Source organism: Pongo pygmaeus, chromosome 18 (genome assembly GCF_028885625.2).
Source record: "Pongo pygmaeus isolate AG05252 chromosome 18, NHGRI_mPonPyg2-v2.0_pri, whole genome shotgun sequence".
NCBI classification, from domain to species: Eukaryota; Metazoa; Chordata; class Mammalia; order Primates; family Hominidae; genus Pongo; species Pongo pygmaeus.
In genome coordinates, this window is record NC_072391.2 from 54,170,723 (window position 1) to 54,183,600 (window position 12,878).

At 52.0% G+C, this 12,878-nt stretch overlaps 1 protein-coding gene across 14 annotated transcripts in view; it reads left to right on the forward strand.

Annotated features, from left to right (window-relative positions):
• The window catches only part of NLRC5 (NLR family CARD domain containing 5), a 94,581-nt gene that overhangs the window by 35,672 nt on the left and 46,031 nt on the right, over window positions 1-12,878 (forward strand). For 13 of the 14 annotated variants that reach the window (XM_054453170.2, XM_054453169.2, XM_054453174.2 and 10 more), the window contains 10 exons: window positions 1,129-2,779; window positions 3,835-3,918; window positions 4,065-4,148; window positions 5,541-5,624; window positions 5,761-5,850; window positions 7,008-7,067; window positions 9,179-9,244; window positions 9,741-9,824; window positions 11,680-11,763; window positions 12,775-12,864. In XM_054453170.2, the coding sequence (XP_054309145.2) occupies window positions 1,129-2,779; window positions 3,835-3,918; window positions 4,065-4,148; window positions 5,541-5,624; window positions 5,761-5,850; window positions 7,008-7,067; window positions 9,179-9,244; window positions 9,741-9,824; window positions 11,680-11,763; window positions 12,775-12,864 (2,377 nt within the window). The remainder of the gene's footprint in view (window positions 1-1,128; window positions 2,780-3,834; window positions 3,919-4,064; window positions 4,149-5,540; window positions 5,625-5,760; window positions 5,851-7,007; window positions 7,068-9,178; window positions 9,245-9,740; window positions 9,825-11,679; window positions 11,764-12,774; window positions 12,865-12,878) is intronic. The other variant, XM_063654301.1, reaches the window with a different exon arrangement.

The following is a 12,878-nucleotide window of genomic DNA, read 5'->3' on the forward strand; positions in this document are numbered from 1 at the left end:
ACCCCCAAGACAGAGGCCCTGGGGGCCCATAGGGAGACATGGAGCTGCTTAGGGCAGGCCAGGCCAGTGAGAGAAGAAAGGGGACTTCTCTCATTCTTGACCAGTTCTCAGAACGGTCCCCGTTCTCCACGAGTTGTCCCACTAACTAGAGCCTTCTCTGCCCCCACTGCTGCCAACCATGGCTATAACCAGAGGATTCACATCCACTCAAAATAGGCCACTACCTTGGCCTCTACCCCTAGGGTTCCCCCAAAAGCAGCCCCAGCCCTTTCCCTGGGTCACCTGAGACCTCTCAATGACCCAGGAATTAAAAGGTTAACATCTGGCACTGTAGGGGCCCAGCTCCCACAGTTCTGATCGGTAATGCCTAGGCCTACAGGTTGTTAGTGCTCACCCCTGGGCATTGCAGAACTGAAATATTGGGAAGGGGCACTGGGGATCCAGATATTACAGAAAGAGGTTGTTTCAATAAGATATTGCAAAGGGGCCGGGCGCGGTGGCTCACACCTGTAATCCCAGCATTTTGGAGGGCTGAGGCAGGTGGATCAGTTGAGCCCAGGAATTCAATACCAGCCTGGCCAACATGACAAAACCTTGTCTCTACTAAAAATACAAAATTAGCTGGGTGTGGTGGTGTGCACCTGTAGTTCCAGCTACTCAGGAGGCTGAGGCAGGAGGATCACTTGAGACCAGGAGTTTGCGGCTGCAGTAAGCTAGGATCGTGCCACTGCACTGCAGCCTGGGCAAGACTGAGACTCTGTCTCCGGGGAAAAAAAAAAGAAAAAAAAGAGATTTGCAAAGCAGGTGCCCTATTCCCCTCCCCCCATCTTACTGAACCCTTACACCATGTGTACTATTGCAGAACGGATAGAACCATGACCCACACTTCCCCATTCCCACCTGCCGGTTTAAATAGCTACCGGAGAGCCTATGCTCCCTTAGAACTGATTCCTTCTGGAAGTTGGGGTGGCACAGATCCCCCTATGGTGCTCTTGACACCCCCACCCTCTCCCCATCATACATACACACCTGGGGCTAGAGGGTCCCAACAGCCCAATACTGGGGCAAGAAGACATAAGCAGAGGGCCAGGGTGTCCTGTCCTCATGCCATGTTCCTGCCCCTTGCAGAGTTGGCCAAGAAGTACCTGCAGCTCCTGCGGACCTCTGCCCAGCAGCGCTACAGGAGCCGAATCCCTGGGTCAGGGCAGCCCCACGCCTTCCACCAGGTCTATGTCCCTCCAATCCTGCGCCGGGCCACAGCGTCCTTAGACACTCCGGAGGGGGCCATTATGGGGGACCTCAAGGTGGAAGATGGCACTGACGTGAGCATCTCGGACCTCTTCAACACCAGGGTTAACAAGGGCCCGAGGGTGACCGTGCTTTTGGGGAAGGCCGGCATGGGCAAGACCACGCTGGCCCACCGGCTCTGCCAGAAGTGGGCAGAGGGCCATCTGGACTGTTTCCAGGCCCTGTTCCTTTTTGAATTCCGCCAGCTCAACCTGATCACGAGGTTCCTGACGCCGTCCGAGCTCCTTTTTGATCTGTACCTGAGTCCTGAATCAGACCACGACGCTGTCTTCCAGTACCTGGAGAAGAACGCTGACCAAGTCCTGCTGATCTTTGATGGGCTAGATGAGGCCCTCCAGCCTATGGGTCCTGATGGCCCAGGCCCAGTCCTCACCCTTTTCTCCGATCTCTGCCATGGGACCCTCCTGCCTGGCTGCCGGGTGATGGCTACCTCTCGTCCAGGGAAGCTGCCTGCCTGCCTGCCTGCAGAGGCAGCCATGGTCCACATGTTGGGCTTTGATGGGCCACGGGTGGAAGAATATGTGAATCACTTCTTTAGTGCCCAGCCATCGCGGGAGGGGGCCCTGGTGGAGTTACAGACAAATGGACGTCTCCGAAGCCTGTGTGCGGTGCCTGCACTGTGCCAAGTCGCCTGTCTCTGCCTCCACCATCTGCTTCCTGACCATGCCCCAGGCCAGTCTGTAGCCCTCCTGCCCACCAGGACTCAGCTCTATATGCAGATGGTGCTCGCCCTCAGCCCCCCTGGGCACTTGCCCACCACATCCCTGCTGGACCTGGGGGAGGTGGCCCTGAGGGGCCTGGAGACAGGGAAGGTTATCTTCTATGCAAAAGATATTACTCCACCCTTGATAGCTTTTGGGGCCACTCACAGCCTGCTGACTTCCTTCTGCATCCGCACAGGCCCTGGGCACCAGCAGACAGGCTACGCTTTCACCCACCTCAGCCTGCAGGAGTTTCTTGCTGCCCTGCACCTGATGGCCAGCCCCAAGGTGAACAAAGACACACTTACCCAGTATGTTACCCTCCATTCCCGCTGGGTACAGCGGACCAAAGCTAGACTGTGCCTCTCAGACCACCTCCCCACCTTCCTGGCGGGCCTGGCATCCTGTACCTGCCGCCCCTTCCTTAGCCACCTGGCGCAGGACAATGAGGACTGTGTGGGCGCCAAGCAGGCTGCTGTAGTGCAGGTGTTGAAGAAGTTGGCCACCCGCAAGCTCACAGGGCCAAAGGTTGTAGAGCTGTGTCACTGTGTGGATGAGACACAGGAGCCTGAGCTGGCCAGTCTCACTGCACAAAGCCTCCCCTATCAACTGCCCTTCCACAATTTCCCACTGACCTGCACCGACCTGGCCACCCTGACCAACATTCTAGAGCACAGAGAGGCCCCCATCCACCTGGATTTTGATGGCTGTCCCCTGGAGCCCCACTGCCCTGAGGCTCTGGTAGGCTGTGGGCAGATAGAGAATCTCAGGTGAGTAAGAGTGGAGGAGGACCGGGGAGGGGATTGGGCTTTTGGGGGAGCAGAGGCCAACCAGTCTAGCAAACCTCTGCCAAGAGGACTGGATAAGAATCTTGAATATCAGAACAGAATGGCCTGCAATGCAAGACAGGAAGCTCCATGCCTTGACAGGACCTCTGGAGTCCAAGTGGATCCTCCTCTTGTCTGTGGTTTCTGGACTCTCATTCTCTCTCTGTCAATCATGGGCTGAAACCACAGATCCAGGCTGTCTGTAGAGGCTGCTGGACTTTGGGCAGGTGTATGGAGCACACACATGCACACTGTCTAGGCCAGAGTGTCTTCATTCCTAAAACGAATTTGCAACAATAGCCAGCTCATATGGTCATTGCAAGAATGAGTTGGGATAATGCATGAAAAACATTTTGTAGCACAGTGCCTGGCACAGAGCAAAGGCTCAGTGTGCATATTAGCTAGAGAAAAGGCTAGGCTGCAGTAACAGAGAAATCTCCTCCTCAAATACAGTAGGTTAAATAATGTAGAATTTTATTTCTCTCTCATGGAAGAGTCAGAGGTAGGTGGTCCAGGTCAGTGGAATGGCTCAGCTCCATGCAGTCATGCAGGTACCCAGGTCCCTCCCATTTTGCTCCATTATCCCCTTGGGAATCCTATCTGCACAGTCAAAGCTACGTCGTGGGTGTATCTGTGCTCTGGCTTGGGAACAAGGAAAGAGCATGGAGGAACATGCCAATGCATTAAAGTTCAGTCCTGGAACTAGGATACATCCCCTCTACTCACATTCCATTGGTGAGAACATAGTCACCTGGCCACACTGAGCGGCAAGGCAGGCTGGGAAATGTGATCTCTGGCTGGGAAACCATGTTCCTCATGATAGCGCTATTGCTGTAGATGACGTGGAGAATGGGCTTTGGTGGACGATTAGAAGTCTCGGCCATAATATGTATTTGTTAGTACTACTGAATTAAGCCCCATCTGTCTGAGGGGATGGCGATGACTTCTCAGCTCTGCCCAGCACTGATCCTCTGACACTTCGCTTCTTCTCATGGCAGCTTTAAGAGCAGGAAGTGTGGGGATGCCTTTGCAGAAGCCCTCTCCAAGAGCTTGCCGACAATGGGGAGGCTGCAGATGCTGGGGTGAGCCAGACCTTGGAGCTGAGAAGGGTCTTCAGCTGGGGATGCCTGGTACTCTCTTCCCTCTCCTTAATCCTACACAAGGCAGATTCCTGGCCTCGCCCTTTTCCCCTCCTCGTTAGTCCCCACCATCTTTGCTTACTCTGTAGGTTAGCAGGAAGTAAGATCACTGCCCGAGGCATCAGCCACCTGGTGAAAGCTTTGCCTCTCTGTCCACAGCTGGAAGAAGTCAGGTGAGTGATCTCCAGGAGGGCTCACTGGCTGGGGAGACGAGCCACTGCCCAGGTCCCAGAGTCCCCCTGGGGCCTGCCTGGGGCCTGCATGTTCCTCCAAGTCAGCCCAGTAGTTTTTCAATGAGACCCAGAAAGGGAAGGCATCAGTCCAAGTACTCAGTAGGGCTGAGTCCAAACCCAAGGCTCCCAGAGTCCCCAGAGCAAGGCTTCCTTCATCTAATATTTTGGACTGTCTTGGAGGAGCATGAGTATTAAGGCTCCCTCCCTCTTTTTGCAATCCCAGGAGAAGGGACGGCAGTGCGTAGGCAGGAACCAGGCACTGTGGGTACACATAACTACATGAAGCACCGCACACCCTCACATTTGTGCACACATGTCTACACTTGCACAGAAGTACACAGGCATATGCAAGAATATGCACCCACACATGCCCACTCATAGGTGTGCACGTGTATGCAGCGCACACATGCACATTTAACTGCATGTACACATTTAGATGCCAGCACACTCTAACAAACTAAGCTCATATGCACAAATATACTCCTGCCCTGTGTCTGGGACTGAGTACCATGGGGAGGAGTGGGACCAGTGACCCTCCTCCCTGGCAGAACACTGCTAGTATATATGGCACTTTCATGACATTTAGAGAAGGCACCACTTCATCCACACAGATGCAGCCTGTCACTAAGGTTCAGCACTTGTTGAGTGAAAATAATAAGTTGGGCCACAGTCCCTATTGTCGTCTTGGCCGGGCATCTGTGAACAGTGATTAAGCAAATTTCGGAAGTACTGGACTTGTTGACACTTTTCTTTCCTGGCTATTGAAAGTGACTTTAATTTTGTCTTTCATCACCCACCATTGTTCTCAATCACGCTCACTCCCCTCAACTCATCTGTCTCCCCAGCTAGGAACCCAGGCAAGGCTGGCTTGTGAACAGGTGGGGAAAGTGAGGTCAGAGAGGAATGTGCTTGGCTCAGGGCTCTGGGTGAGTCAGGGCCACAGCCAAGATTGGAAGCAATGTCTGCAGCATCCCAGTCTAGACTTTACTCATTGCCTGGGGGCCTTAGGCACATCCCAGGCATAAGCCATGGGAGCAGGGTTCTGGGTCTCCTCATTGCACCTCATGAAGAGGCCGTCAGTCTGTCTTCTAGATCCCTTGAGCTGCCAGGCAAAAACTTCCCCATAGGAACAGAATAGACCCAGAATTGAGGCCAGCAGAGGGTCTTTCCTCCTAGCCGTGCCTGCTGGAATCCAGCGAGCAGGCCATCGGCTCTTTCTGGGCCCCTGTCTTATGTCTCCCACGTGAGGGTGGCCATCCTGTCACTTGCTAACTGGGGCTTGCAAGTGCTCCAACCCCAGGGCAGAGGGACTGGGCCTTGGTCTTCTTGCAGTTTTCGGGACAACCAGCTCAGTGACCAGGTGGTGCTGAACATCGTGGAGGTTCTCCCTCACCTACCACGGCTCCGGAAGCTTGAGTAAGTGATCTTTCCACTGCCTCTGCAGCCCAGTCCCTCTCTATACCTGAGTCACCCCACTCCCTTGCAAGGCAAGGAAGGTCTGGGGCCCATGGGGTAGGGGATTCCACTCCTGACCTTTGCCACAATCATGCAGCCTGAGCAGCAACAGTATCTGCGTGTCAACCCTACTCTGCTTGGCAAGGGTGGCAGTCACTTGTCCTACCGTCAGGACGCTTCAGGCCAGGTGAGCAGAAGGAAGGGGATCTTGGCCTTCAGGGCCTTGAGAAAAGAGGAGGGGAAAGTGGGATGGGAAATGGAGGAGGCCCCTCGTCTGCAAGATAAATCTGTGCATGCCCTACTGTTTTACTCACAGCTCTACCTTCAGAACCTAGCTCAGGCTTGGCACCTGGTACTTGGTATATATTGAATTAATGGATGGATGAAAAGATGGATGGATGGATGGATGGATGGATGGATGGCTGAAAAGATGGATGGGTGGCTGAAAAGATGGATGGGTGGATGAAAAGATGGATGGATGGATGGATGGATGGATGGATGGATGGGTGGATGAAAAGATGAATGGATGGATGGATAGATGAATGGATGGATGGATAGATGGCTAGCTGAAAAGATGGATAGGTGTGTGAAAAGATGGATGGATGGATGAAGGAATGAGTCAACAAGTCTATGAAGCACAGGCATAGCCAAAGGAATAATTAGCTGTGTGTTGCCCTCCATGGTGCTGAACAAATATAGCCAGTTTTGATCATGGGGTAGGTTAGGTGTCATGCTTCTTAATCATAAAAATTTCTATTAAAAAAAATTCAGCCGGGCTCAGTGGCTCATGCCTGTAATTCCAACCCTTTGGAAGGCCAAGGCAAGAGGATTACTTGAGCTCAGGAGTTCGAGACCAACCTGGGCAACATAGTCTCTACAAAAAATGAACAAAATTAATGGGCATGGTGGTGCATGCCTGTGGTTCCAGCTACTTGGGAGGCTGAGGTGGGAAGATTGCTTGAGCCCTGGAGGTTGAGGCTGCAGTGAGGTATGAACACACCACTGCACTCCAGCCTGAGTAGCAGAGTGAGATCTCCATCTCAAATTAAAAAAGAAAGGAAAAAAAAACCTCACAGCATTCTTAATTTTTATTATATTTCTTGTGAAAATTGTTTTTCTGACTTTTTAAAACACTCTTGCAGGATTCATCAAGCAAAGACATAGTCAGTATTTCACATGCCTGATTTGAAGCACTTCTGCTAGTTCCGTTATGTTTCCCTGTCAATTGCAAAATCAGCTTTATCTGGATGTTTGAACATTTGGGGCAGAAAAGGGTGTGCCTGTGGTGGGTGATGTGCTGGTTTCCAGTCCCTGGGTTTCATGGCTTGGTATCTGATCCTGCAGGGAGGCGGACCTCATCTTCCTTCTTTCCCCGCCCACAGAGAAAACTGCAGAGCTACAAAGGTAAGAAGCCAAGAGGCGGAGGGTCTGGGACCATCCTTAGAAGGAACTTGGGCTCAGGCAGTTGAGGGGAAAGGTGACCAAGAGACTAGGAAGAGCTGGGGTATGGGGATTCTTCCTGCTACTGCTGCACTGAGGAATGAATTACTGCTTAGGCTGGCAAAGGATTTTAACTTCCTCTAGCGTGTCCAGACCACATCTGGTCCCTGTGGAAGGAAGCATCCCCAGAAGTCTCAGAGGAAGGCAAACCCTTGGGGAGAACATAAAGATACTGTTAGACTGGCATTACTAGATGGTGAAAACTCTGGAAAAGCCCTTACACCTGAAAAAAGACACGGAGGGCAATTATAGTACCTACATCTTAGGGTTGTTCTGAGAATTAAATGAGTTACTACACTTAAGGAGTTTTGAGCACTGTTGGTGTGCAGTGGGCCGTCAAATGCTGGCTATTCCAGCTGTGCATGGATTCCAGCTTGGCCAGTCTTGGATGGACCAAGAAAAGGAAGCTGCTTTTCCCTAAAAGGCCATCCCAACTGTGCTCTGCCACACTTTGCTCTCCTGGCTAAGACTCAGAGACAGATGTATGTATGCCCCTGAGCAATCTCTTTCCCTTCTCTGGGTCTCAATTCCTTGCTTGTATAATGACCTGGTAGGATAGGACCAATGTTGCTGGGTGCGGTGGCTCATGCCTGTAATCCTAGCACTTTGGAACGCCAAGGCAGGAGGATCTGTTGAGTCCAGGTGTTGAAGACCAGCCTGGGCAACATAGCAAGACCCCATCTCTAAAAAAAAAGTTAGCCAGGCGTGGTGGCGCACGCCTGTAGTCCCAGCTACTCAGGATGCTGAGGTTGGGAGGATCGCTTGAGCCTGGGAGCTTGAGCCATGATCACACCACTGTACTCCAGCCTGGTAACAGAGAGAGACTCTGTCTCAAAAAATGACACACTAGGACCAGTGTCACTTTCTTTCCCCTCTAAATGCTTAAAGCTGTGATGCTCAGTAGGATAGCCACTAGCCCCATATGGCTATTTTAATTTATATAAATTAAAATTTTAATTTTATTTTAATTTAAATAAATTAAAATTAAGTAAAATGAAATTTTCAGTTCATTAGTCACATTAGCTATATTTCAACTGCTCGGTGGCCATAGGTGGCTAGTGGCTCCGATAGCAAATGGTACGGATGCCAGGACATTTCCATCATTGCAGAAAGTTCTATTAAACAGGCTGGCATGGTGGCTTATGTCTGTAACCCCAGCACTTTGAGAGGCTGAGAGGGCAGGATCGCTTGAAGCTAGGAGTTCAAGACCAGCCTAGGCAACAAAGAGAGACCCCCCATCTCTACAAAAAAAAAAAAATAGCTGGGCATGGTGATTCACTCCTATAGTACCAGTTACTCAGGAAGCGAAGGTGGGAGGATCACTTGAGCCCAGGAGTTTGAGGCTGCAGTGAACTAGGATAGAGCCACTGCACTCCAGCTTGGGGACTGAGTGGGACCCTGTCTCTAAAAAAAAAAAAAAAATGGTTAGCACCAATCCAAAAAGTCTGTGAAACCTGGCTCATAATGTCCTAGCTTCCCTGCATCCCCTAACGCTCCCTCAGCCCAGTGGGAGAGAGTCTGTGGTTTACCATAGCCTGCACTCACTGCATACAGCTCATGCTCCTCGCCTTCTGAACCACAGACAGCACATCCACAAATGGAGACCATCACATCGTCAACAATAGCAGCTTCTGTTTACTAACCTTCGATTTTACACCTATGCTGGGTACTTGGACATACGTTGTCTCATTCAATCCTTCAGGTACCTATGTGTTAGATGTTGTCATCCGTTTTAGAAAAGAGAAAAGGGAGCCGACTGCAGTGACTTGCCCAAGGCCACATGGCTATACATGGCACAGCCAAAATTTGAATAAAGGTTCCATTTGACCTCAAACCTTTTGCCCCTCCTGCTCCGCTGAATCACACCTTGAGCATCTGCAAGCAATCTTCTTTGTTACTGACTCACTTTGGGTTGTGCTTCAGGGTCTTCAGCCTCTAGAAGCCAAGAAAAGAGGCTTGATCCACCAGGCCCTAGATGCCTGAGCCCAGGCCAATTCTTGATTTGTTCTTGCCAGAGCTCCAGACCTGCAGGAAAGTGACGGCCAGAGGAAGGGGGCTCAGAGCAGAAGCTTGACGCTCAGGTACCTTGGAGGGATCTATTGCCTTAGGAGAGGGATATGATATGGGGGAAAGTCCCAGGTGAGGGGGAGCAGGGGCAGGGAGGATAAAGGGAAAAGCAGATGAGGGACAGGGAAAGGATTAGCCGGGTGTGGTGCCCATCCTGGATAGCCCATCCTGGCTTGAATAAGGAGCATCTGTCATAGTAACAATAGCTGCAACTTCATGGACCCTGGCTATCTATATGCTGGGCATTGCGCTAGAAGTTTTACATCCATTACCTCACTGTAATTCCTTTAGAATCTCTGTGAAGTACACATTATTATTCCCCTTTGAGGGAGGAGGAAACTGAGTCTCAGACAGGTTAAGTCCCTTGCTCAAGATCACCCAGCTACTAACAGGTGTGGCCAGGATTAGACCCAGGTCTGTGGGCCCCCTGACTCCCCCAGCACTGGAAGCTGGAGGGGCCATGGAGTAGCTGTTTGCCCTGAGCCCCTCTGTCCCCCACTCCTACCCAAGGCTGCAGAAGTGTCAGCTCCAGGTCCACGATGTGGAGGCCCTCATAGCCCTGCTCCAGGAAGGCCCTCACCTGGAGGAAGTGGAGTGAGTATCTCGGGAAGCCCTGGTGTAGGAGCCAGGAAAGGAGGTTGGAGAGGGTGGGCAGGGCCTCGCCTTTGGGTGGGTGGTGTGGGAGAGGGGCATGCTGCCTCATGAAGAATTTGGGGGAATTAGATCATTGTAACAGCTGCTACCATTCAGCACTTGTCCTGGGTCAGGTGCTGTGCTAGGGACTGTACATGCCTCCTCTCATTCACTCCTCACATCTCTGTGATGTAAGCACTGTTACTGTCCTCATTTTATAGAGGAGGAAGTTAAGCTGCAGAAAGGTAAACTTGCTCAAGGCCATACAGGTAGGAAGAGTCTAGGCTGGGGTTCAAGCCCAGACAATCTGGCTCCCAGCCTCATCCTCATAACCACTGCTACCTCTCTTGCTGAGATCTGCCAAGTAGAAACCCCACCACACCTGGGTCTGCCTTCCAAACCACAGTCCCTCAGGGCTCCCCCCACCCACTTCATCCTTCTCCCAGAGTAGAGTGGGATAACCTTCTCTTTTCGGGATGGAGAAATTCCCATGACATCCAGCCCCTGGCTGGAGCCGATGAGAGTAGTGCTTGGGGATGTATGGAGGCTCTGTCACGACCCTAGGAGGGGCGCCCCTCCAGGAAACCTCCAAGTGAACATGAAGGCAGATGGTGGAATGCCATGATGTGTTCTGGGGTGAGTGGCCCCACCTCAGGGTAAGATGGATGGGGTGAGGGTTGTCGTGGTGATCACCTCTTGATCCTGGACCTCGTCCCACTGGACGGAATTAGAAGGTGGTTTTCTAACAAGCTCACACACTTCTACCTGCCTCACCAGCACTAAGCATGCCCCTCCCCGAGTGCCATCACCTGCAGAAACAACCCCATCACCTACCTGCTTACTCAGCCACCCCCTAGCGCCCTTGCCCTTCTCCCACATTTAGTCCCTCCAGATGGACCTAGTGGTAGCACTCAAAACTATCCTCTTTTCCTCCACCTTTCTAGTCCAACCCACCCTCATCTCTTACCTGGATGACCCCCTCGCCTTGCCTTCCTTGCTGGCTTTCCTGCTTTCACCCTGGCCACTTCCACCTGGCAGAGAGTAGATTACATTTCACTGATGCCTGCCCCTTCACTCCTTCCCACTGCTCAGGATAAAGCCCACATTCTAAACTCCCAGGTGGTCCAGAACCCCACCCCCAGCGTCCTAAACCCCATCTGACCCCATCCTTCCACTCAATCTCCAATCCAGACACACTGGCTCTCTTTCAGGTCCTTGTATGTGTTATGCCACAGGGCCTTTGAATGTACTGCTTCTACCACCAGGAACACCCTTCCTCCATCTCTCCCCCCTCCCCTTACCTACTGAACTCCTTCTAGTTCTTTCAGCAAGTAGCTTAAGCGTCAAATAAGCCATCCCCAACTCCCAGACTAGGTCAGATGCCCCCATAATCATGAAGTTTATCACAAAAAGCAATTATGTAGCTTGCAGCATAAAGGAAGAGTTGAGGGTGGGGCCTTGAAGGCAGGTTGCCTGGGTTCAAATCCAGGTTCTCCCTCCAGCAAGTGCCTTAACCTTACTCTGCACTTAACCACTCTGCACTTCACCACTCTGCACTTCAGTTTACTCATCAGTAAGGTGAGGATAATTACAGCGCCCACGTCATCGGCACTATGAGGATAAAATAGGCCAATAGTCATAGAAGAACCTAGGATGTTCCCAGGCATGTGGTATGGAGTCTGTCGATTTCAGTTATTATCAAGGTTCATTCCTAAGAGTGACGCTTTGACTAAAGTCAGCAAAGGAGGAGTAAGTGACGGGGATTGAGGGAGGACTCCAGTCCCACAATACAGTGCATTGGGCCCCTCTGTCTCAGCCTCTCAGGGAACCAGTTGGAAGATGAAGGCTGTCGGCTGATGGCAGAGGCTGCATCCCAGCTGCACATCGCCAGGAAGCTGGAGTGAGTTGTCCACCGCACCGCTGGGTACCAGGGAAGGCCCTGTAGAGCCCCAGGTGGTCCCCGTGTTCACAATCAGCAGTAAGGGTGCTGATCCACTGCCACCTCTCCTTCATCCCAACTCCAGCAAAGTCAAGATGGTTCGACCATGCCTTGCCTTCGCCTCCAGCATGAGCCACTGTTTTAGTCCAATCATCTAGCACCCTTACATGTGTAAAATGGGTTCATTATACATTAGTGGCCTGCATTCCAATTCATCTTTGTAGCAGCCCTGGAGCACGGTGGGGTGGGTTGTTGCACTGGGGAGGTGTCAGGGTGGGTGCGATGTTGCACTGGGGAGGTGTCATGCTGGGGTGCGGGTATAGGGAGTTGTGTGTTCCTGTGGGAATACGCTGTTGGGGTGAGGGGTGGTGAGATGGAAAGGAAGGCTATTAGGCTGCTGGGTGTGCTGTGGTGTTGCATGGGGTGAGGGTGATGTTTGGGTGGGGGTGTCTTGGGGGTCTTAGGATCAAGTGTAGGTTGGGGTTGGGGAGTGTTGAGATTGGGTAGCAGTGGTTTGGGGCCTCAGCTTTGGATTTCAGTCTTGGCTCTGTCACTTAGTAGCATTGTGACCCTGGGAAAGTAACTGAATGTCCTGGGCCTCAGTTTTCTCCTCTGTAAAATGGGATTACATGAAAACATACATGTACAAAGCCTTTTGTACAGAGTCTGGTACAGTCAGGGCTCAGAAAATGGTGATTATTTTACAGATGAGAAAACTGGGGTTCAGAGAGGTGAAAACACTGAGTTCTTGCTGTCAAGCTGGACAGCTTTATTCTCCAAGTGGGGTGGGGGTGTCATGCATTTTTTGGCTCACTCATATGTGCCAGAATCCTTTGAGATCCCCTGGCCAGGGACCCAGGACATCCAGGAGTGACAGCCAGCAAGCTGCTGAGCCACAAGGAGGGGCTAGAGCTGGCTGGGGCTGGGTACCTCAGCCACATGCCAACGGCTGCCTTCTCCTGCTCTCCACAGCCTCAGCGACAACGGGCTTTCTGTGGCCGGGGTGCATTGTGTGCTGAGGGCCGTGAGTGCGTGCTGGACCCTGGCAGAGCTGCACATCAGGTGGGAGCTCCCCC